At 46.9% G+C, this 25,014-nt stretch overlaps 3 protein-coding genes across 3 annotated transcripts in view; 1 reads left to right on the top strand and 2 right to left on the bottom strand.

Annotated features, from left to right (window-relative positions):
* Positions 1–6,019: 6,019 nt before the first annotated feature.
* TMEM127 (transmembrane protein 127) lies at positions 6,020–15,752 on the bottom strand. The gene is made up of 4 exons (XM_006873524.1): positions 15,655–15,752; positions 14,901–15,278; positions 7,034–7,198; positions 6,020–6,327 (listed from the first exon to the last, which is right to left on the bottom strand). Exons 2-4 carry the CDS (start codon positions 15,142–15,144, stop codon positions 6,020–6,022), a joined length of 717 nt encoding a protein of 238 aa, XP_006873586.1. The 5' UTR covers positions 15,145–15,278; positions 15,655–15,752.
* Positions 15,753–16,007: 255 nt separating this feature from the next.
* Positions 16,008–20,078, top strand: CIAO1 (cytosolic iron-sulfur assembly component 1). Its single transcript, XM_006873525.1, has 7 exons — positions 16,008–16,282; positions 17,096–17,244; positions 17,400–17,511; positions 17,608–17,696; positions 17,936–18,137; positions 18,791–18,878; positions 19,638–20,078. Exons 1-7 carry the CDS (start codon positions 16,144–16,146, stop codon positions 19,876–19,878), a joined length of 1,020 nt encoding a protein of 339 aa, XP_006873587.1. The 5' UTR covers positions 16,008–16,143; the 3' UTR covers positions 19,879–20,078.
* Positions 20,079–23,306: 3,228 nt separating this feature from the next.
* Positions 23,307–25,014, bottom strand: part of SNRNP200 (small nuclear ribonucleoprotein 200kDa (U5)) — a 36,559-nt gene continuing 34,851 nt past the window's right edge. Inside the window, exons 44-45 of the mRNA XM_006873526.1 lie at positions 23,561–23,653; positions 23,307–23,450 (exon numbers count right to left, since the gene is read on the bottom strand). Of these exons, the coding sequence (XP_006873588.1) occupies positions 23,307–23,450; positions 23,561–23,653 (237 nt within the window). The remainder of the gene's footprint in view (positions 23,451–23,560; positions 23,654–25,014) is intronic.

Consider the following 25,014-nt stretch of genomic DNA (forward strand, 5'->3'; position numbering starts at 1 on the left):
AAGAATCCAGAAGCACCACAAAAACACACACACAAAAAAATCCAATTCATACCTACTGATAATTACACTGAATGTAAATAGATTAAATGTACCAGTCAAGAGACATAAGAGCAGAATGGATAAGAAATCAGGATCCTTCCGTATGCGGTCTACAAGGGACATTTCAAAAAGATGGAGACAGCCTAACTGTCCATCAAGAGAAGAATGGTTAAACAAACTTTGGTATGTACACGGAATGGAATACTACAAAATGTTGAAGAATAATGATGAATCTGTGAAACACCTCACATGGTTGAACCTGCAGGATATTATACTAAGTGAAATTAAGTCAATCACAAAAGGACAAACATTGTATGAGACCAATATTGTAAAAAGTTTTTTTGTTTTTTTTTTTGATACAAGAAACAATCTATAGTGGTTGGGAATGGAGGGGAAGGGAAAATGATTCATGGGCTAGAGGGTAGACACATGTTAACATGGGTGGCAGAGTAGTCAATATACAACAAGAGGAAGGTTAGCAGAGGAAAGATGAAGGTAGTGGAAACACAGGGAGGAATGCAATAGCTGAATAGAGATAAAGCCTGTTTACTGTTGATATACAGAGGGGATTGTACCATGTAATGAAGCAAAGTGCATGGTTTGTTGAATGTAAAACTGATGATCTCTTCTGTAAACCTTCACTCAATTCACAATAAAAAGTGAAAAAAAAAAAAAAAATTTATGTGAGCCTGGGATGCTGGTGACCATCTTCACCACTTTTGGGGAGACAGCATCTGAGAGGATAAACCAAGCAGAGATGGAGAAGTTGTTTCTTCTTGTCATGAATTGAGTTCCTGGATCCAACCAAGTCCCCTAGACCACTGTGGACTTTTCAGTAATGAGAACCAGTAAATCCCACTTAGATAGTTCACGTTCTGCACCTGACAGCTCTAAGTGTTCTGACAGTCAAGGTCTGGGCTCATCTTCCTAATTGCCATCTCCTTCCAAGGAGTTATCAATCCCCATTGCTCAAAGCACCAAATTGGCATTCCCTCAAAAGAACCCTTTCTTGCGCTCACACCATTCATCACATCATTCTTTCACCAAAGTTTACCGTTTCGCAAGCAAGGCCCATACCTGGCATCTCCACCTTCATGAACCCTTCCATCCATTATATATAAAGGGTGCCCCTTTTGGCATTGCCTGTTTCAGCCTTGTCAGTCAGGTGGCTGGATAGAAAGGCACTTAAGGGCAAAGACCTTATCTGTTATTATTTTTTACATCGTCCACAGAGCATGTGATGTGGTAAAAAATATGTGGAACTGTTCATTATAGATTAGTAAGTACAAAGAAGTCTGTGCCGACCTTGCTTACTGGGTATTCTAACCCTGTCAGGGATTATACATTTGAAAAGAGACTTTGATTCTTCAGGAAGGTGTTTTTGGGGTGGAAGACAGGTGGCAGCCATGCCTAGAAACAGCATCTTTGATGTGGTGAAAATGAGTTTATTTCAATTAAGTGCTATCAAGTTGGTTACAGACCAGTAGGCACACATAAGCCTGTGCTCCTCTAATTGGGTTATGTACTCATGGGTGGGAAAGAAATAAGGGACACCATTCCTCTTCATCAAATAAACCCTATCAACCACTCCAAGGTTATTACAGAAGAAAGCCTGCCTATCGGTAGTAGTAGAAAGCTAGGAGAGAGGACCTCTAGAGGAAAATGAAACCAAGGAGGTATAAGATCTGGGCTTCATGGTGTTGCCAGATCTTACCATTGAGAAGGTCCTTACAGAGTTACTTGCCATTTTTGTTCAAGAGACAGGAATAGGGACAAGGAATCTTCCAAACAGGGCTTTCTGAAGGGGCCATTCTGAGAGACCTGGATCATCTTCAACACATGGCTGAGCTGAGCACTGTCTCTCTCCTAAATGTCTTCTGAAGGCTCTCACAATTCACTACTGTTTCCCACTGCTGAGTGGGCAGGCTCATCCAACATATATCCTTCAGGTCTAAGACACAGTGAAATCTTTACTAAGGAAACTACCTTTACCTTCAACCCTCAGCAACAAAGCCAAGCATTGCCCCCATAGCTTAGTGTCTTAATTCTCAAAACAATATCCCTAGTTGAGTACCTTCAAGTGGACCCATTCAAAGAGAGGTCTCTTCCAAGCACTCCTGCTCTCATTAAAATGTCACACATCAACCCCCATCCCACAATAAAAAGCCTCAAGGGAAGAGTAAAGATTCTAGGTTATTTGAAAACGAGGGTCATAAACTTTATTTGTTCCTTAGTGTCTTCTCACAGAACCTTGTGTCCCAGTTCTGTAGTGGCATAGTATGGACATCTGTGCGTTACCTATCAGCTAAAAAGATTCACTAATTATTTTAAGAAAACTGCTCTCCTGGAAGAAACCACCTCTTCCCGTTTCCTACATTCCTCCCAGTGTAGACCTTTACAGTCCACACCCACCCACTCATTGTTTGAGCTGACTTACCTTGGCTTCCTCAAACCCCTCCAGGCTAACACTTTCTCAGAATCTTCTTGGTCATTTTGCATTACACAGAGCTAAATCCCTCCCTTCCCTTCTCAAAATCCTTTCAGTCAATAGTGAATTATTGCTAGTAGGACTGACAGTGAAGGTCGGAAATGTAAAGGTAGATGGTTTTGTAACAAAAGGGAGTGGTTGATTTTGCAGTTCAGGTACGGAGGTCTCTGGGACCCTACCCAGAGAAGTAGTGATGCCACAGATGAAGGCAGAGACAACGACATGGAGAGATGGAGCAGCTGGGGACTGTAGATCCAGAGAGGAAGAAGGGCTGTTTACTGACCACCAGGGGGCAGGCTTGCGAGGTGTTACCCTTTGGTTGGTTGGTGCATGGAGGGGATTGTAATCATTGCGATGAAATGAAATACTATAGGATGAATGTAAAGCTGGTGTTCTCCCATGTAAACTATCACATAATTCACAACTAAAAAAAAAAAAAAATCCTTTCAAGTGACTTAGATGGGCTCCACTCACCTTTCTACCCTCATGTCTCTTCACACCAGTTGTGCTTTGTTTTGCCGTCCCCTCAGTGGGGAATGTCCTCCCGTCACACCATCACACCACCTCCAAATGCCTTTCAGATCAGTCAGAATCAGCATCCATAGCACTCTCCCCAGACCAGACGTCCACCAGACCACTCATTTCCTTCTGCCTCTTCATGGAGTCAAATGTGGATATCCATCTCAAATAGGACCCTAAAGTCCTTGGGGACAGAATTGCTGGTTATGTTTCCTTCACAGTGTCTAACAGTTCTACACAGTCCAGGGAGCCCTTTAAAAAAATCTGAAATGAGAGTGAATACACCCCAAGCACTCAAGAAAGATAATGTATTCTTTCCAGGAATGAAAATAAAATAAAAGAACACCTAAATGGGCTCCTCCCTAAAGGGAGACCTAAGCTTTTACCCTGACATACTTTTGGAGTTCGGTGTGTTGGCTGAATTTATGAATGAATGACGAGAATGTGGTGACCACCAAGGCCTAGCACTGATCCTGAAGAGCTTTGCTACAAGTCTCACGGAGCTCTTTCCATTCACATCTGTTCTCCCAGTATCATCCCCCGTGGCTTCACAAGGTGCAGTTTCTTCTACAAGGCCCAGCCCTGAAGAGGTGTGTTTCCTTCTGCACCAGGGCTAGCGTTCAGAAGCAACTCTCTCTTCTGCAGAGAGAAGAGGTCAGGGTTTGAAGTTGAGGACTTGGCGGGGAGTCATCCGTTTTTTCTAACTGTAGGACCCTGGCTGTGGGGCCTTGTTGGTGACCTTGGCTTGCATGGAGTGGGCACCTGCAAGTCCTTTCTTGCTTGCTTTCTTTTAATTAATTATAACTACAAGCTTAAAAATTTTTCCTGAAGATGGGAACAAGCCAAATTAGGGAAAACTGTGACAGAAAAAATGACAGGTAGTCATTGACATTTACATTCTTATTTGTAGTTTGTTTTTGTTTTTTAAATTATTTTCTAGAAAAAAAACAAAACAATAAAATACAACCAGGGGATTTAGGTGACAAACAATCAGTGTTGGGGTGACGGGGTGAAAGAGAAAGAAAAGCCAGAGGCATGGGAAGCTAATAAAAAGTGGGTTCGGAACCCCACAGGGTCACGTCCAGGTCATGAGATGACCAGTCACTTTGGCATGCGTGTTCAGTGGCCGGGTCTCCGGGCCTGCCTGCTCAGACGCCCGTGGTCAGAGAGCTGGCCACACCTCAGAAACTTGCCAAGACAAACTGGGTACTTAACAGAAAGACAAAACTTGGTAAGCTCCTTGGCTTTGTGCTCAGGTATTATTCGGCAGTCTTTCTTGCCTAAGAGAAGAAAGTCTTGAAGAGTGAGAGTCACATTGGGAAACATTGGTGTCACAGCAGTGAGCTCCAGGTAGGCAGACACTCACTCACGTGAGGGTATGGTCTTCAACTCCCCCAGACATTGGCTGTCAGTGTGACTGAAGACAGACAGGCACACTGGAATTACATGACATTTGCGATTCAACCACAGCCCAGCATGGTGACAATCTCCAGTCTCAGTCTGTATCAGCCTCAGGATGAGGAGAGATTGGGATCTACCCCCTGTTCAGCTCAGCCCCAGGCTCTGATCCCAGAGAAGTTAGAAATTTCATGTGGGACAGACAGCTTGGCCATTTGAATCCACACTGAAGTCTCTCAAGCTTCACGCATGTTATGCCCCAGATCTCAAGGCCAAAAACTGAGTCAGATCCAGAAGCATGTGTGGGCTCACTAGAGTGACAGCTGGCCAAGAAAGAGCCAGAAGCTCACGGCAAGACCAGAGTACATTCAAGAAGGGGAGGGGGCATGCAGCAAGCTGTAGCCCAGGTTACAGTCTGGGGGCACGCAGAGCCTGAAGCATACAGCCAGGTCTGCTAGTCTGACTGGGTGGTTCTGAAACCTCACGTGATGGGGTCCCGCTGGTTGTGGCTCCTATGTGGAAAGCGGTGATTTTTCATGCCACGCCATGGTCCTTGTTCCTGAACTGAGGCCAGGTTACATCTCAGTGCCGCAATCATGAGGAGCACCACGCTGACCCAGCCAGCCAAGCCACAGGGTCCTCAGCCCCTTGAAGACAAGGGACTTTGGATTTCATAAGAAAGCCCCAGGGAGTTAGTCACCAGGAAGGGAGGGGAAGAGGGAGAGGGCTGCATTCTGCTGGGAGAGGCTCAAGGAGGAACTATCATGGGCTTGGAGGAAGCTGAGGCCCAAAATATTGCAATGGGAGAAATTTCTGGAAAATGACATTAGCCTTGTCCCTATTTAAAAAAAGAGAGTATTGTTGTTGCTACTGCTAGGTTTTGTTTTGTCCTTTTAAAATCAACCCCCTTGAAAGAGGTGAAAGGGCGGGGTAGAATTTGCCCCTCTCACTGTGGCCCTTTGGTAGGCACCAGCAAAGCTCAGTCCCATGCTGGGTTCTGTGCTCCTTGCAGGGACTCCAGCCACAAAGAGCAAGGGCAGCGTGGGGAGAGCAAGTGCTCTGCTTCCCAACAGCAATTCCTTTTCCCCAGGAAACAGTAACACACATGACAGGAAGTACAAAGACTAAAGTGCAGAGAATTCCATGAAGTGAGTGAGTGGCCTGGTGCCGGGTCACCCTGAGAAGGACCAGGGTGGTCAGCTCAGAGCGACAGCCTCATGAAGCGAGCTGGCAGGGCACAACCCCCATCCCTTGGGCCCTGCTGGCACTTCCTCTTTTGGGACTGCACAAGCACCATCAGCAGTCCCCAAGGAGATATGGTCCATGAAGGGAGAAAACTTGTATGACCATCCCTGGTTGGTGATGATTAGTGACCGGGAAGGGAGCGGGTGGGGAAACAGTGCATTATATCAACTCTATGCACCCCAGGTTTCAAGGACAGAGATACATGAATAACCCTAAAGGCAGAGTCTCTCCTGGGAAAGGCTGGGGATGCTTCCAGTGAGGGCGGCTGGGGAACAGACGCTCGCTCCTCTGGTGAGCACAGGCTGCAGAGCTGGTGGAGGGGAGCTGGGCTTAGGGAGTGTAGGCCGGGGGTGGCTGGAACTGGTTGATGACCTCGTACTCTGCAGGGTATGGCTCATTCTCCTCCATCTCCGAGAGCAGCTCCAGCGCCTGCTCCTCTTCCTCTGTAGGGTAGTGGCGCAGGAGATTGGCTGCTGTGGCCAGGATGGAGGCTCCACCAGCTCCTGCCACCAGGTAGAAGCTAACAGCAAAGGTGACATAGACCTGGGAGCCATGGTACTTCTTATGTTGCTGCTGCTGGGCCAGGATGAGTTCGGACGCCCAGTAGGAAAAGCCGATGACAGTGGCACACTGCAGGACTGGGGACAGAGGATAGCACGGAAGGGGGTAAGCAGGCACCTGCCACCATCACACTTAAAGAATCAATCACCAACTCACTGCCCACAAGGGGGACCACTCCTTGTCATGGGATCTGTGGGCAGGGATGCTTGGTCCCACCTGGGTGACGTTCTCATTCTCGCTCTTAGAAATTTACAATTGGGAACCTGAGATACTGAGGCCCAGTGGGTGGTGCTGGGTGCCTGATAGGAATAGGTGGCAGGAAGTAGCACCACTACAAATCAAACAGGGCAGCCTATGGGGAGGGAGGAGAGAAGCTGCATAAAGCAGAGAGGGCCAGTGTGCAAAGCAGCAGGGAGGTGAGAGAAGCTGATGAGGCCATGCACTCAGAGATACACTGAGAAAGGCCTTGGCTCCTTCATCACCAGCTCCAGGCCCCATGAGCCCACTTGAGCTTGAAATGCAGTTTTTAGAGAGCCCAGAATTCTTTGTAGTACTCTTAACAGTATTATGTCTCCACGGCTGAGCTGAGTGGGTTTGTGGCCCTGACACGTGTGCATGCACTGACTGAAGCTAGCTGCCAACACACCCAGCTGTTCTGTGAAAAGCTAGAGCTGACATTGGCACTTGGAGTGGTGTCTGCTCAGAGGAACCCCTCAACCTCCACATGCAACTCCACACAGTCCTGTGGCATTTCCTTCCCACTGTGAGCAGACCCTGGGTTACCTGTGAGGATGTGGGCAAAGGCATAGCGACGGGTGATCTTCAGAGCTGGATGCTTGGGCCCAAAGACATCCAGAAGGAATGCAGAAAGGCTGCACAGGATGCCCAGGAAGCAGAAGGCAGCAATGACTCGCAGGAGTAGCACTGTCTGGGGATTCATGCAGAAATCTGTGGGGGGAACCAGATATTCAGGGCCAGGTAACTGTTGACCGCAGGGAGTCCCCATCTGGAAAAGGGTCTGTCCCCCCTCCTCCACAGCCCTGGGGATCCAGGGGAGGCCTGGAGCACGCTGTCCTACTCCTAGCCGACCATCAGAGGAGGTGGAACCACCTCCATCCCTGTCAGCTACAGGAACCCCAGGGCCCCACAGGCCTGAAGTGTTCTTCTCTTTCCAACAGGTGTCACTTAGGTGGAGGGAGCCGTTTGTCACTGCCATGCCCCTCTAACACTGTCTAAAGAAAGCAGTGAGAACAACTAGGAGGCAACTCGATTTACACTATAAAAGTCCCAGAGGCTCACAAATTGACAGCTCCAACTAACTCCTAGTAGTCCTGGAGTGGCAATGGAGGATCAGTACTGCACTGCACATCAACAAGGTTAATGGTTCAAAGCTACCCGCTGCTCCTTGGAAACCCTATACAGAGTCACTATGAGTTAGAACCGACTCAACAGCACTTAACAAGTACATTGTAAGATGAGGACAAAGCCACTGAGGCATGCACAGTCCACCTAAAAGATAAAGTAAACCAAGGACAAGGAGGAGGGGTCAATAGGAGACCCAGTGCTCACAGAATTTCCAAGGTCTTAATGATGCAAGAGCCCAGAATGACGACCAGAGGGGAACCTAGGCGCCCACCTAACACTTAATACCATTCATTTAAAAAAAAAAAAACTTCAACTAGACCAACACTGCCAATCCTTCGACAGCTATGTAAACTGGCATGGCTCCCAGAAGCCCAGAGAAACTAAAGCTGATCTGAGAAGAAATGGGCCTGAACTTCCTCCCTCTCCCTTCTCTACCCGAGTCATTGACAGGCTCCTCATCGTACCAAGTAAGTTACATCAATGTGGAAAGGACCACTCAGACTAAGGCTCCTTTCCTAAATCTTGATCTCAGGCTAGAAGAACAAGGGTGATGGTTATGGATGGATCTCGTGAGCATCAGCTTCACCTGGGCTGCTAGTTGCAAGCATGGCCCAAGGCCCCAGCAATTCTGACCTATAGATCTGGTGGTGGTGGTATGCCATAGGGTTTCCAAGGCTATAAAGCTTTATGGGAGCAAAAAGTCTGATCTTTCTCCTGTGGAACAACTGGTAGTTTTGAACTGCTAACCTTGAGATTAGCAGCCCGATTCATAACCACTATGCTACCAGAGCTTCTGAGCTATAGCTCTAGAGCCTGGGAATCTAGGTTTTAACAAACAGCCCTACACTCATGAAGCATTGGTTCTAGACCTCAGAATAGGCTGACTGATTATATAGAAAATCCAGGAACTTGGGGAGGGGACCTGAACCCAACAAAGCAGAGTCAAACCATCAGACACCAGTAGCATTAAGTTTTGGGCAGAGGGCCCGACATCCTACATTGGAGAATGAGAGTAGATACAAATTACACACACACACATATATACACACTCCCCCTCACCCCCAACCTTTGACACTGAACTAACCCTGCCTTGGACAGACTTCACCAGGCAGATGCTGGTCAGGTGCAGATAATACTCACACCTAGGTCTAGCTTCAGGTCACCCACCATGCTGCCCTTAGAGCCATCTGTCATGTTCTCTTGTTTGTGCACCATCTGTTTTGAGCCCACATATCCAGCCTGGATGGCTGCCTACTGTCAAGCAGCTTGCCATTAGTTCTGCCTACAACCATGACCAGCCTTCATTTAAATCCAGCCCTGCATAGTCTGAGAAAGCATTGTGGGCCTGAAGAGTCTAGAAACCCAAGGGGCCTTGTTGAAAGAAAAGCTCCAGGGGACAGGGGCTTCTCTTGGCTTTATTTGGAATATTGTGAAAAAGCTCTCTGAGATGTTGCTCCTTGAGATCCATATAGAGTGAGGCAGGGGCAGGGGTAAACATGCTGTTCTTCTAGTGCTTCCAAAAATAACCTGCCAGAGGCAGAGCTTAAAGGCTTACATCACACACAGCTCTGCAGGATTCAGATTCCAGTAGCATCACTGAGCATACACCAGACTGTGTGTCTGAAAAATCTCACTTACAAGTAGTAATTCAACGAGCAATCAACAGCAACTGGTCTGGTTTAAAAGATATTGGTAATGTTCTGTTTCTTAAGTTAGGTGGCAAGCACGAGGATGTTCATTTTATTATGCACGTATTTTACATATGCTCCTGTGTGATCTATGGAGTTCCTGGGTACAAATCACTACTAAGCAAAAGGTTTGTGGTTTGGATCCACCCAGAAGTACCTCGGGAAGAAGGGTGTTGTGGTCTACTTGTCAGAGATCACAGCCACTGGAAATTCTATGGAGCACAATGTTACTCAGACACACCGGGGGTCATCACACTCAATTCAAAATGGTTTGTCTTTTGGTATGTGTTCTATGTTTTGTAATGTATTTGATTTTGAATGATATGAAAGTGCATGTGTTTTTGTTGTTGTTGTTTTTTAAAAAAAAAACCCTGTTTACAAGTTCTCTATGACCTCCTCCAAGAATAGCTTTTGCATGCAGATCAGCCAGATGCTGTCTTATTTACCCTCACTCCCCTCTGGGGGATTCATCACAAGACCTCATAAAGAGACTGCGCCTCTAGGAGTCAGTGCAGAGCAGACTCCAAATCCAGGTCAGACTGTCCTGCAAGGGGCTGCTCAGAATCACCAAGTATGAGTTAGCCTTTTCATTCTTCCCCAGTGGGGAGAAAATCAAACTCTGAAGAGTTATATTTGAATGAAGGGTCAAAAGCTAATGAATAATGTCAGACAGACACCCTGCGAGCCACCCACTCACTAAGGGAACAGATGGAAGCATGGAATCTCTTGGGCCACTGAGCAGTCAACAACACTCAGAGTGGGAATCACTGGGCAGTAACTGCGTGGGGCAGGGCTTCTGAAGGGCAAGCGGGGAGCAGCAAGGAACACCAGAAGCACTAGGCTGCTGACAAGTCCTGGACCAACCAGAAACGTCGCCTTCCTCTGCCTCTGCTCCCTCAACATCTACCTACCACAGGGAGCAGTGAGCGTCACTGGCCCACTACCTCGGTGCTGCAGGCCACAGCAGTGTCATTTCTGGCACACTGAGTCTTCCTCAGCTACACACATCTACCACTGTGGGCCGGGGGAAGCACCTACCCAACTAGGGTGAAGACAGGTCAAGAAAGGAATGCTTTTGTCAAATGCATTTTTCAAAACAAAACCCAGATTTTGTTTCAACCTGACTGCTTTCTTTACTCCAAAGCTGTGAGTAACCATCAGTGAGGCTGAGTGGGGAAGCCAAATGCAAACTTCCCTTGGAGCGATGCTAGCAGATACCCAAGGAGCATGCCCACTGTGCTTCATGGGAGGGTCTTAGAGCACACAGCATGGACAGGCTGAGTAGTCCCAGACTCACTCAGAGCCTTTGCTCCCTCAGCAGTATGGCAAGGAGGGGGAAAAAACACAACCATTATGCATTCATAATTTATCTTTGGGCGAGAAAAGGTACATGGAGCAGGGTGGATTTTAAATTGGAATCAGTGGTTCAGTCTGCACTACTCTGCTAACATAAGGAGCTCTAGTAGTGTAGTGGTTATGAATCGGGCTGCTAACCCCAGTCAGTGAAACTACCAGCTGTTCCACAGGAGAAAGATGAGGCTTTCAGCTCCTGTACAGATTTACAGCCTCAGAAACCCTGTGCAGGGTCACTAAGAGTCGGAACCGACTCCATGGTACTTAACAACAACACTCTGCTAACATATAGGAACACATCTGACCTTCCAATGGTGCTTTGGCCAGTTTATTTTGGTAAACATTGTTTGACTGTCTCCTCCAGTCATCAAGGAAGAAGGCAGCAGCTGCTGTTACAGGATCCCAAGGAAGTGACTTTGCCCAAGGTCACTGGTGAGTCACCACTGGGCTGGATTTGTTTTGAAGGCCCAGATCTTCCTGCCTACCTGCCCACTGCTCTAACCACCACCTGACCCAAACAGGCTGCAGCCAGAAAGGTTCCAGTGGTTTCTGACCAGTTCCCTTCTTGGGTCCCTTCACTGGAGTCCCTGAGAGTTAGAGGCACTTTCTGAAAGCTGCCAGGAATGTCCATCTGCTCCAGTCCCTCTCCACACTCGTTCCTCCCACTGACAGAAATCTTCCCACTGTGACTTCTTTAAGCTTCCAGACAGGCTGCTGACACAGGACCTCAACAAGGCCCTCTAGTGCCTGGCCGGGCCACCACCAGTGGTCCTAGGAGAGCTGCCTCTGAGGTCAGGCTCCACTGGACCACAAGTGCCAGTTGCATCAGTCACCACCTTCAGGCACCCGGGCCTCCCTGGAAGGCACTTGATCTTCCAGGGGCTTGTTGTCACTCATGATTCACCTGGCTCCAAATTACAAACTTCCTCATTCTCCAAAGATGCTTCCTGTGGCTGCAGCCTGGCCACACTTGAGAGGCAGGAATGACTGTGCCCCTCTTCCCCCCTTCCCCCCGCAGTTTTGGGCCCCTAGAAGTCTGGGGGTATCTGTGGAGCTGGCTCAGAGGAGCAGAAGATAGAATCTTTTGAGTTGGCCAGCATTTGCTAAAGCTTGAAAGCCTCTGTGAATGACAGCTGGAGGACAAGGGGCTTTGTCTCAGGATCACCACACTGAGCCCAAACACTGAGGTGATGAGGGTCGGAAAGCAGTTTTCACTGGGCTTGTGATAAAACACAACTAGAATAAGGAAATGAAAAGTCTTGGGCAGCTTGACTGAGGGAAAAAGAAACCCGGAGCTTTTCTGTGAGGCACAAAGGTGTGTTGGAAAGAGTATGCACTTTGGAGTCATGCCTTTCCTATTAGCTCTGTGTCCTTGAGAAAGGTACCTAACCTCCCTAAGCCAGAATCCTTTTGGAAGTGGGAATAATGACAATCTCTACTAAATCCAGATGTTGTTTAGGATACATACACTAAAACCAATGGCTGCTAAAAACCAAGCATGGGGCAGCTAAGAACCACACAACGCTGCTCCAGAGTCTGCCAGCCCTCCCCACTTTGCATCACCTGGTAGGGGCTGTTCTCCCTCTGGAACCACCTATATGCATTATATCTGTATTCCATAGCTCTGCTTCCTCCTGAGATGGAGTGTACTCCAGTCTTGTGCACCAGGAAATATGTCAGGCCCTGAACTCAGCACAAAACACCATATACCCAAAGCCCCTCCCCACAACTCATTGCTGTCAAGTCGATTCTGATTCGGACTCATGGCAATCCCACGTGCTGCGGAGTAGAACTGCTCCACAGAATTTTCTAGGCCACAGCAACCTTTATGGAAGCTGAGAGTCAGGTCTTTCTTCTGCAACACCACTGGGAAGATCTGAATCAACCACCTTTAAATTAGTTGTTGTTGTTAAATGCCATCGAGTTGGTTCTGACTTACAGCGACCCTGTATAGGGTTTCTGAAGAGCAGCTGGTAAGCTTGAACTGCTGACCTTGTGGTTCAAACCAACATTGCAGTCCAACGTATGAATCCACAGTGCCACACCGGAACTCCCTTTAGTAGTCAAGTGAAAACCATTTGTGCCACCCAGGAACCTGCGCAAAGGCCCACTGAGTACCCAAAAACCAACAAGTCCAAGAAAAGAAAAAGGAGAAGCAATCAGAAGCCTCCTGACTCCTCCCTTCTTCTGTGCATGAGGTTCTACTGCCAACTCTCCTACTAATGGGCATCTAGGGTTCCCAGACAACAACAGCCAAGGAGATGGGACAGAGACAGGCAGGGAGAACCTACCCATGGGTTGTGGTGGTGTTAGATGCCATCAAATCGGTTACAACTCAAGTGACCTTATCCATGGGTAAGGATCTTTGCTCACAGATATAAACAAAGAAGAACCTGCACACAAAGACTTCATTTTTAATTTTAACATGACCTTGACATTAACTTTAACATGACCTTGACAAGGACCCACACCAAAGTGAAATAACTGTCAAATGACTCCTTATGACAGCTGAAACAAGACAATGGGCTAGAAAAGAAACAAATCACTTTATATTAGGAGTCAACAGATGCCAGCTGTGCTACACCCAGCCATGTGGACATTAGGCGATCCCCTTACTTCTCTGAGCCACAGCTCCCTGAGCCTCTACAATAAGAATGTGGGATCAAATCGCTTCTTCTTCCATCACACGTGTTTTATACGCCCTTCCCCAGGAATGATCTGAAGGAGCTCTGGTAGCGTAGTGGTTACGAATCGGGCTGCGAACCTTAAGGTCAGTGGTTCGAAACTACCAGCCGATCCGCGGGAGAAAGATGAGGCTTTCTACTCCCGTAAAGATTTACACCCTCGGAAACCCTGTACAGGGTCGCTATGGGTCGGAACCGACTCGACGGCACTTAACAACAACAACAACAAGCTATTGAAACACTGAAACACCATGGGGGGGTTCAACTGCAAAAGAGCATGGATGAAGTGGTACAAAGGTAGCAGGTGTACTTCAAAGAAAGCAAGTGCAGGGGGCTGTACTTCGGGAAAAATCATTCAGCTTCAACTCGAACTTGATGGATTGTGTGCAATTTACAAGGGGCCAGAAAAAAAGCTGCTTCTCATAGGTCTCTCACAGTAAAATCTGAGACCAAACCAGAAACCCCATTCTGTCCTCTATAAAATTATCCTAAGTCCTTACAAACTCAAGAGTTTCAAGACAGTAAGAAAATGCTCAGAGGAAGATACCACTAGAGACACAAGGATGCGCTTTTCTGCTGAGACTTACAGAAGTGGCGTATGACCCAAGGTACAGAGGGGTAACTTCGTCCTCTTCACCAATCCCAGTTCCTGAATTCTTAGAGCAATAACCAACCAGATGATAACTAATGGGAAGGGCTATCTGATGAGTGGGGTAGCAAACATTTGGAATGTACTGAAGGAGTGGCATGGTGAGAACTTCAAGACTGGTTTGAAAGACCTTGGGGATGATGAACCTGTACTGTTTCTAAGGGCTGTTTGGGGCCACTGACCTTTTTTAGCGTTACAACTGGGCAGGGCAGTCAGGTCCACACACCACACAACCTGTACTTATTATGGAGACAGGACTGGGCAAGATGCTGGCTTTGATACACACACACACACACACCCCATCCAGGAAAGAGACAGTCCCTTTTCCCTTTTCCTCTGCCAACCTCCCAGAAGGCATGGTGATAAACAAATCGACCTTACTTCAGGCACACTTACTGTGGGTCCAAGGGCTGCTTCAGTGAAGATGGCAATGGAACCCATAAAATGCCACAGACTCCTTTTTTCTCTAATAAAAATCCAGTTACCTCAGAATTCCAAAGTGTCTTTGAAAATTTGGTCATATTAAAAGCCTCATGCTCTTTCCATGGATCAGCCTGCCCCAAAGAAGCCTTCCTGTAACTCACAGGTTCATTAGAAGGTGACAGCTATTTGTGATGCCTAGCACCCTTATGTTTTCTCCATACACAGCGCCCTTCCTCTGGCATATTCCTAAAATAGCAGCAATCTCGATTAGCATGGTTTAGCTGAATAACATCAGAATTAATGAAAGGCCCGACCCCAAACAGAGCCACCTGGTGGGCATGAACACCAAACAGGAATGATGGAGCCGTTTCCTACAACCAAATGCCTGTCCCTGCTGTCTCTGCTTCAGCCAATACCACATTCTGCTTCTCGCCGCCGAGGAGGCCCGGTAGCCCAGAAGGAAGAGGGCCGGCACGCAGAGCCCTCACCTTTCAGGAGGTCCGGATGCACGTAGCCCAGCACATCCGAGACCCCCAGCTCCTGGCGGGAACAGGTGCCGCCGTGGATGTGCAGCCAGGCGGGCTCGGCGAGGGCAGTGCACAGCGCCGTGATGGACAGGGCGCCCGGCAGGGCCGAAGCCAGGCTCCGCTCCGGCTGCTTGGGCAGAGCGCTGCTTCCCGGGGTCCTCCGCCGGCGCCCGCTGGGCAGCCCAGTGCCTCCAGGGGCGTACATACCCGGGGCCGCTCGCCGCCGTTCCGCGGTCGCTACTAGTTGCTGCCGACCTTCGCGGGGAGCGCAGAGCTTTCCTGTCGCGGAGAGAAGAGCAACGCGCTGGCCTTACGTCAGGTGAGCCAGGAGGCACAGGGCTATCAAAGCGGACACCTGGGGATGGGGGTGGAGCCGCCAGTTGAGCGGCTGCAAGGGATTCGGGGACAGAGGCAGGGGTCTCTGAAATGGGACTGCCAGGGTGGGGGACAAGGACCAGATGAGTACCGGGGACCGGGTGAGGGTGGAGTCTGCACAGGCAGGAAAGGTGGGGACAGAGGTACCTAGGGTCTTGGCATCTGGTGGAAAGGAGACTGGAATCCCGGATCTTGGCCAGAGGGTTCCCAGGGGTGGAGGACCTGGCTGGGCCGCAGAGATCGGAAATGGGGATGGGGAACTAGGGATCCGGGAAATGCGCTCTGGGTTACGACCTGAGCGAAGAAAAGGATCCTCTCCACGTCAACCTCTGTTCCTCACCGGTCAACAAGCCTCAGGGCCGAGACGGCGCCGCTCCACCCCGTCACAGGTTCCTCATCTGCCCGGGGCCAAGCAAACCCAGGCCCAAATCCCGCAACGCCCGGACCGACCCGGGATCGATCCACTTCCGGCTTCCTCTTTCTGTGCCCCACCTCCTTCTGCTCCCCGCCCCGTCCTCCGTACACGTCACACTCCGGGCGCGCCTCTTGCTCCCTGCGCAGGGCCTCATGGGACGAGTAGTTCAGTGTAGTTCCACGATGCTTTCCGATGGTGGAGCCAACAACTACAACTCCCAGGGGGCAGCGCGGCGGCAGCGGCGAGCACTTCAGTTCCCAGAACTACCTGAGCCTTCAGGCGGAAGCGGGTGGACCCTGCGGCCACGGGAGGCTGAAGTTGGTATTGTGGGGACTTGCGCGGTGGAACCCGCGGTTGGCTTAACGGACTCTGCCCACTTCTACCCACTTCCTCATCACCCTGTGCCAGGACGCCATGAAAGATTCATTGGTGCTGTTAGGCCGTGTCCCGGCGCACCCGGACTCTCGTTGCTGGTACCTTGCCTGGAACCCAGCAGGAACCCTGCTGGCCTCGTGCGGGGGCGACCGTAGAGTCCGCATTTGGGGCACAGAGGGTAAGACCTGGCATGGCTGTGCAACCCCTTGCATCTAGAGCTGTGTGTGTGCAAAAAAATTAGGTGCTGGATTCAGGAAATGCACAGCCTGCTGAAGAGGCTGACCCTGAAATTGAATACAGGCCAAGAGAAAGGTAGTGGAGGCTACTTTTGAGTTGTGTGTTTCCTCTGCAAGTACTAGAAACAAAAACGTGAATGGACAGGTTGGAATTGTAGAGGGAATCGTTGACAGTTGCTGAAACAGACGAATAGGGAGAGAAAGAAGGGTGGTAGCAAAATGGTGAAGTTTACTTTTTGTTCCGAGGACATTTGGGAGCCATTGACAGTTTTAAATCAGGAGGATGGACTTCTCAGATTTGTTTTAGAAAGATGTCATCAGGGGAAATTGTTGTTTTTAAGTGCCCTCGAATCAGTTCCGACTCATAGTAACCCCATATACGGTTTTCAAGGAACTACTGGTGGATTTGAAGTGCCAACCTTGTGGTTATCAGTTCAATGCTTCTTCTATGGCGCCACACTAAGACTATAAAGGGGAAATTGAATCAGTTTTGTTGTTGTTGAGTGCCACTGAATTGGTTCCAACTCATAGCAACCCTGTACACAGTTTCCAAGAAGCAACTGGTAAACTTGAACTGCCGACCTTGAGGTTAAAGCCGACTTTTTAGTCTAGCACCACACTAGGACTCTCTAAAAGCATGTTGTTAAGTACATGGGCTTGGCTCCATACCAGCCTTCGACTTCAAGTGGCACTTATAGTGCTTCAGCATTTTTTAGTGCATCCACTCTAGGGCCTGGCCTGTTCTCTGCCCTCAGGTGACAGCTGGATCTGCAAATCCATCCTTTCAGATGGCCACCAGCGTACAGTGCGGAAGGTAGCCTGGTCCCCCTGTGGGAATTACCTGGCTTCTGCCAGCTTTGATGCTACCACTTGTATTTGGAAAAAGAGCCAGGATGATTTTGAGGTAACAGATGGGGTGGGATCAGGATTACTGTGTTTGCTACCCAGGCTTAGTTCCAGAACCTGAGCTAACCTGGGCCAATTGGGTTGTGCCTGTGAGGAGGAGGACCCTAGGAACCTTTGCTACCATTGATTGTTGTCTCTCTTCTTCATTCACAGTGTGTAACTACTCTTGAAGGCCATGAAAATGAGGTCAAGTCAGTTGCCTGGGCCCCATCTGGAAACCTTCTGGCTACCTGCAGCCGAGATAAAAGTGTATGGGTCTGGGAAGGTGAGTACAGTTCCCACAAGATGGAGCTAACTGACAGTCCCGCTTGTGTCCCTTACAGGATTAGCTCTTGAGTGCTCTCCTTTCTCCTTCCCACAGTTGATGAAGAGGATGAGTATGAATGTGTCAGTGTTCTCAACTCCCATACACAAGATGTCAAGCATGTGGTTTGGCACCCAAGCCAGGAGGTAGGAGTTAGACCAGGTGTCTGGTGGGAAAGAATTCTGGTGTGGAGGGTTGTGCCTGCTCTCCCTCTACTCTTCAGCCCTGACCTTGCTTTTATAGGGATCTTCATCTGTGACCCACAGGGATTAGTCCTTTTGTAAAATTGACCCCGAGGGCTGTCCTGTCCTGGCAGAGAGAGAAACTGCAGGTACTTCCTATGCTCTACAGACAAGTGCTATTTCTCCCTCCCCCACCCACCCAGCTTTTGGCCTCTGCCAGCTACGATGACACCGTGAAGCTGTACCGGGAGGAAGAAGATGACTGGGTTTGCTGTGCCACGCTTGAGGGCCATGAATCCACTGTGTGGAGCTTGGCCTTTGACCCCAGTGGTCAGCGCCTGGCGTCTTGTAGTGATGACCGTACCGTGCGCATCTGGCGCCAGTATCCACCAGGAAATGAGCAAGGTGAGGATCCAGCAGGAGAACTGAAGGAGGCACATCTCTCCAGAAGTTTACAGTCTGTTGAGAGGCTTGGACACCGTACATGAATGGCAGCAATTGGGGTAGAAAGTGAGATGTGCCACAGAGGGCTCCAAATGAGAAGAGTCAGGACAAGTTTGTGGAAGAGGGGCCATTTCATCCATACTTGAAAGGGTGTATAGGAACCTAACATGAAAAGCAGCGACAAGGAAGAGAATTTTAAATGGAAACAACAGCATGAGCTAAGGCACTGGAGGTAGGATTTATGCCAAGAATGGTGACAAGTTGAGGCAGAGTATAGAATATAAGGGGGTGGTGGGTGGCCTTAAAAAGCAGACTGACTAGTCAGACTTAGTCTGCAGTAGCAGGGTTTTTAAAGAACAAGAATGTGTCCGTCACAGAATTCTGCTTTAGAGAGACCCATCTGGCCTCAGTGTGTGAGGCAGATCATCGAGAATGGGGATAGTGAGATGGAGCCAAGGAATCCTGATTGTGAGCAGGGGAAGGAGCTGGGCTTTCCCTCACCCACTGTTGTCTAGTTGATTCCGGCTCAGATCCACTGCTCCAGTAAGGCACTTACTCCCCTGAGGTGCTCAGGACATTGACACATTGTGGGCTCAAGAAAGTTTGTCCTGCAGGGGTGGCATGCAGCGGCTCTGACCCCAGCTGGAAATGTATCTGCACTTTGTCGGGCTTTCACTCCAGGACCATTTACGATGTTGCTTGGTGAGACTTCATCTCCTAATCCTTTCCTCATCACCTCTACCCCACCAAGAATTAATTGTATGTAGGTTTTTAGGTTAAATATATTGGGGAAAATTAGAAGGATGCATTTAAAAACTTAGGAATGATTGGTGTTAAGTGCTGTCAAGACGATTCCGACTCATAGTGACCCTGTATAGGATTTTTAAAGAGTGACCGGTAAGTTTGAACCGCCAAACTTGCAGTTCACACTGACCTAGTGGTCCAGTGCTTATCCTACAGTGCCACACCAGGACTTCTAGGGGATGATGTTTGTCATATTATATATATATTAGGATTATCTGGTGCTGTTAGGTGCCATCGAGTTAATTCCAACTCATAGCAACCTTGTATAGGGTTTCCAAGGAGCGGCTGGTAGGTTTCAAACCACTGACCTGGTGGTTAGCAGTCCAGTGCTTATCTTACAGCACCACAACAGAACTGCATATATTAGATCGTCGAGTCAGAACCAACTCATCATGAGCTTGTATAGGGTTTCAAAGGCTATAAATATTTGGGTGGCGGGTGGGGGGCGAGCAGAAAGCCTCATCTTTCTCCTGCAGAACGGCCAGTGGACTCAAACTATCTGTGTTGTGGTTTGCAGTAGGGATAGAGATTTTTAGTAGAGGCCTGACATTTGAGGAGAGAACTGCCCAGGGACTGTAGAACAAATCTCTCCTAGTTGAGTTGCTTAGTGTTGGGTTAGAAGCTACCTACAGTGTGGTGTACTGATGTTCTTCCCAGGTGTCAGCTGACAGGGGCCCTGGCTACCGCTTGTGGAGATGATGCCATCCGAGTGTTTGAGGAGGACCCTGGCTCCAATCCACAGCAGCCCACCTTTTCTCTGACAGCCCACTTGCCTCAGGCCCATTCCCAGGATGTCAACTGTGTGGCCTGGAACCCCAAGGAGTTAGGGCTTCTGGCCTCCTGCAGTGATGATGGGGAGGTGGCCTTCTGGAAATACCAACAACCTGAAGGCCTCTGAGCCATCTCTACAACGGACAGAATCATGGCTTCCCAGAAATTATCACATGACCTTTCCAGCCTCTGGGAAGCTTTGGAGGACCATCTTTACCCTTGATATAACTTAGTCTGTTCCATTCAGACTTGGTAGAAGTGTGGAAGTAGATATCCATTCACATTTCCCTGTCTGTGAGGTGGGACCCTCAGTAAAGAGCCACAGAAGAATTGGTGCAGTTGTTGTTCAACAACAGGTTTTGCTTGCTTTAGGGCACAAGGAGAAAATACAGTGTTAAAATATGGGGAGTGAATAGACTATACATATATATGGGATGGGAACTAGGACGTTGCTTGAAATTGTATGTTTTATATAAATAATCTGCTTGAGTCCCAGGTCCTATTTTATATTTAAAGGCACTCACAATTTATGAGAATTCCATGGTGATTCCTATTCTGAAATTGGTTCTGCTTTTCCATGTGAGATAGTCAACCAATGTTGAAATCTTTTAATTTTTTTCTAATGTGGGTTTATTTAACATAAGGGACACTTCTGCTTTGCTATAGAAACTCATCTACCTTCTGAGCCATTATCCTGTGATGGCAATTGGGAATGGTGAGAAATAGGGAAAGACATGACCCCTAAAACAGTTATTATTGGCTACAGGACATATATTGTGAATAGGAAAAAAAAAAATATTGGGTCAAGGGCAAAATGTAACAGTACAAGGATTCTTAGGCCTCTAAAGGGCCATTGTATACATGAGGGGCCTTCAAAAAGTTCCAGGGGTTAATTTTCCCATTTTCTCCCAAACTTTTTGAAGCCTCTTAGTGTAAGACTCATGGGGGTAGGAGGTAATTAAGGAAAAAAAAGATGTTCAGTTGATTCTGACTCATAGCAACCCTCTGGAAGGTTGAGAAACGGAAGCTATCAGTTCTTCAGTCTTTGTCAGGCTGTTTTCTGACAGTCACTTCCAAATGGGTTTTCACTTAGAGGACTGTTTAGCACTATAGAAATGACCACACATTTTCAAGACAGCTGTGGAGTGACACCTAGAGCAGTAGTCCTTAGAATGGGGGTCTGATCACTCTTTTAAGGGGACCAACAGTCAGCGTCTTGGCATGAATCATGGCAATGGTACAAAACTATTAGGAACTATAGTCACTGCCACACAAAGTCTTACCATTCTTACGTAAAAACAACTGTGATCAAGCCAATACAAAACCAAAAATTTAGACTCTTGAAAAATGTGAAGTGTTAGGAATGAATTGTGTCCCCCTCCAAAAGACAGCTTGATGTTCTAGTCCCGGCAACGGAACATGACCTTGTTTGGAAAATGTCTTTGAAGATACCAGTTAACATGAGGTCATACTGGAATAGAATGGGTCGTTATAAAACAGGGAAGATTGCCATGTGACCATGGGGTTTTGCTGTAGCTAAGGTTCACCTGGGACTATCAGAGCCCAGAGAGATGTGAAGGGACAGTCTAGAGTCATTAGAGAACATGGCCTTGTCAACACATTTGAATTAGACTTGTAGCCTCCAGAAATGTGAAACAATAAATTTATGTTCCTCTCAGCCACCATTCTGTATTTTGTTACAACCACTCTGGAACACTAATTCTGGAAGCATGCATACCTTACTTAAGTACAGTAGCTGTTACGAGGCAATTATCTGTGTTCTTCCTGATAGAACTAGTAAACTATGGTATTTGAACTTGGCTATTTGACATTTTCTCAACTAAATGAGCTTTTGACTTCAAGGGAAACAAAAAAGTATTGTCAATGATGAAAGCATTCAAGCAAAAATTCGAATTTTTGAACACCTATATTATCACTACTAAGACCTTGATCGTTTTCCAGTATTTGAAGACTTTTTTTGATGGAACTGATGGTATTAACAAGTGTGATGTTAAAATAAAGTGCAATGAAAACATTTGAGAGATGCATAGTTCAGTGAACATCTATTTTCCAAATGCTCAATGCATGCCATAAAACCATGCATTGTAAGGGAGCCATTCAAAGTATTAGAACAGATGGTAATAGAACAAAGTTGACTGACGACTTCAGATTCCACATTGCACCTAACCTCTAATAAACGACCACTTATTGTATCCCAAAGAATATCAGTAATCACCTGAAAAGGCTACTAAAAATCTACTCCCTTTTCCAATTACATTATCTGTGTGAAATCAGTTTTTCTTTATCATACTTAAACAACATATAATAGATTATAGAAACAGCTGAGTATCCGGTTTTCACTTAAGGCAGATATTAAAAGATAATTGCAAATTATAAAATGTCACTCTTCTCAATTTTTAGAAAAAACTTTTTTTCATAAAAAACCATGTAGCAAGTATTTTAAAATGAAATTTTTTCCCCCAAACGTTTAATATCTATTTTAATATAGCAATGAATATAACCTAAATAACATTGTGAGGTCCTTCAACTTTATAGTTAGGTGTGTCAAGTTGGTTTCCACTCATGATGACACAACAGAATGATGGGTCTGATGCCTGGTCCTGCCAGCTTGTTATGTTTGAGCCTACTGTTGCTGCTAATTGTGCCAATCCAGCTCACTGAGGGTTTTTTTTCACTGACCCTCCCACTTTACCAAGCATGATGTCCACCTCTAGGGACTGTAGTAGAAATAATTTGAAAACTACTGGCCTAGGGAAAATAACCTTCAGAACAGTCTTTCGAGTTAATAGCATGCATTCCTTTAAAAAAAAAAAAAAAAAAGGCAAGAATTTGCAAAGGAAAATCTATAGCTCTGGATTATAAAATCAGTTTACCATGGGTCACATCCACCTGGTGTATTTTAACCCCCTTCCTGGTGCTGTCTTCTGCGGGGGGACACTGATCTACCCACCAAGCCTCAGTTCCTGCAGAAGTGCTGTTATCTGGGTAACAGACTGGTGGTGGACCAAGACTGGAAGCCCGCAGAGAAGCTACGGAATCCCTCTTCCCTGGGGACTGAAACGGCTACAAATGATAGCCCAACTGAAGATCATCGTTGTCTTCTCTTAAGTATTCATTATAAAGGCTGCTGCCTACAAAAAAGCAAGCAAACCTTATTCACTAAGGGCCTTATGTTAGACAAAGGAAACCTTTAATTTGTAAACATTGCAAAGACAGAAGAAAATGTTTGGGTTTTTTTCCAAAGTATTTTATTAGACCACACAACTCGAACTACAAAATAACACATCTGAAAATGCTATACACCGTTTATGAATGATCAGCAAAGCAACACAACACCTGCAGACAGAAAGTTTGAACTGCAAGGTGACAAAAGAGAAAAGTAGCAGAGCAAGGTGGGGACAGCCCTGGCACTTACAGGCCAGAGCTCACGCTGACAGACTTGATCTCCACAACGAAGAACCCATGTAACTGAAAGTGTTCCTAATCCAGATTCAATGGCTCTCTCCTCTGCGTAAGAGTAGAATGCCTTACGACTCAATCCGAGTCACTGTCAGTTTCAGCTTCTTTCACATCCACGCTGAATTTGTATTCCTGGTCACAGCCCATGTAAGCGTCACTCATGAAGTACAGAGTATAGTTGTGGGCACCAGTGGCTGGCGCCACAAAGTCAAGCTTCACCTGGAAAGAGCACGTAGAAATCAGGAAGCTAGCTCACCTGTCCCTGCTTTCATAAATCAGGAAGCTAGCTCACCTGTCCCTGCTTTCATAGGGCCAGAGGAAACACTCACCTTGGCCTTCTGCTGCAGCGTCAGCCTCTTGATGGAGATGAGGCTGTTGGACTTGGCATCTCCGATCACCACCCACCAGCCCTCTTCACGTTTCTGCAATGACCAAAGCCAAGAATTTCAGCACACAAAACTTAATCACCACAAATGACCATTAGAATACTTGTAAAAGTAGGAAAACAAAAAACAAACTTTCTAAAATTTATTTGGATATAACTAATATTTTGAGACTGTCTCAAACGGGCTCAATTTTTAACTATGTAGATGTACTCATTTCTTCTCCCAAAGTACCTTCTTCCAATTGGTGATGCCACTGAGTGCAAGATTCTATGAGAAATCTAGTCTTTGGGGCTGGAAGCTCTGAGTCCCTCAGAGAAGGCACAGATGCTTGATGAGAAATGCATCAAACATGGAGATGAGCCTGCCAACAGGGACCCAAAGTAGGACCTGTGGGAAAAGCACTGCTTCTATCTAGAACAGAACCCCTGCCCTACAGGGTACCATTATAGAACATTCTGATTAAAGATTCTTTAGAAGAATCTTGATCAAAAGGGGAAAACGCAGAGCAGAATCTCAAGTTCTCATGGAATCCAGACTTTCTGGAGCCATGAAGGCTGGATGAGCTCCAGAAACAATTACCCTAATCTTTAAAACTTAAACCCAAACCATCCCCTGAAATCTTAAAACACAAAGGTTCAGCTTAAACTAGTGAAAAAAGGTCTATCTTGAACATTATGCTCTTTACTTTTTTAAGATCTATCTCTATGTAATCAAACTGACAACAGCAACTCAAAAGAAGTGATTTTACGTTAACAGGGGAGGAACAGTACAGAATAGGTGAGTAAGAGTGGTTGCACAAATCCAAGAGTGTGATCATTATCACTGAAATGCACAGGTAGAAACTTGGTTTATATTTTTGCTGTGTATATTCTCAACAAGAAATTTAAAAAGAAAGAAAGAAAGCCTATCTGCTGGTCATATTCCACTATCATCAACGCAATTAAAAAATTTTTTTAAAAGATGCAAAAAACCCCAAAGTAATACATTTAAAGCATTCATTCCTCAGAGCCTACTACCAAACAAGCAATTTATAAAATTAAACATACTTTATCTGGTTTTTCCTCTCAACATCCTAAATTCCACATAAAGAAGGGCTGATTTTCCTTCTGGAGATAAAGAATTAAGAAACTAGAAGCCGAGTAAGCAGTACTGAGGAAGGAGACAGAAGAAGACACCAACTAGAAAAGCCCAGCAGTCCTGTGCCATTGAGGGTTAAAGACAAAGGCAGCTTGAGAGTCAGAGGGATTGAACACGATGGCACAATGGTGCTAACAACATCCAGTCATTTCAAACGAGATTCAACTTAAGCAGGAAAAAAGAAAAAAAAGGAAAGCATGACCCTGAGATTAACACTCGGTCGTACAACTTCATTATTACTCTGAAGTTCCCTATCCAGT

This window comes from Chrysochloris asiatica, unplaced genomic scaffold (assembly GCF_000296735.1).
Source record: "Chrysochloris asiatica unplaced genomic scaffold, ChrAsi1.0 scaffold00245, whole genome shotgun sequence".
In the NCBI taxonomy this organism is placed as follows: domain Eukaryota; kingdom Metazoa; phylum Chordata; class Mammalia; order Afrosoricida; family Chrysochloridae; genus Chrysochloris; species Chrysochloris asiatica.

What these genes read in the sequence shown, in the direction of transcription:
- TMEM127 (XM_006873524.1), bottom strand. Translation starts at nt 15,144, where the DNA reads ATGTACGCCCCTGGAGGCACTGGGCTGCCCAGCGGGCGCCGGCGGAGG. An exon ending in GCATCCGGACCTCCTGAAAG is followed by an intron (nt 7,199 to 14,900) that starts GTGAGGGCTCTG and finishes TTCCCCCCACAG; the next exon opens with ATTTCTGCATGAATCCCCAG. An exon ending in CTTTGCCCACATCCTCACAG is followed by an intron (nt 6,328 to 7,033) that starts GTAACCCAGGGT and finishes CTCTGTCCCCAG; the next exon opens with TCCTGCAGTGTGCCACTGTC.
- CIAO1 (XM_006873525.1), top strand. Translation starts at nt 16,144, where the DNA reads ATGAAAGATTCATTGGTGCTGTTAGGCCGTGTCCCGGCGCACCCGGAC. An exon ending in TTTGGCACCCAAGCCAGGAG is followed by an intron (nt 17,697 to 17,935) that starts GTAGGAGTTAGA and finishes CCACCCACCCAG; the next exon opens with CTTTTGGCCTCTGCCAGCTA. An exon ending in ACCATTTACGATGTTGCTTG is followed by an intron (nt 18,879 to 19,637) that starts GTGAGACTTCAT and finishes TGTTCTTCCCAG; the next exon opens with GTGTCAGCTGACAGGGGCCC.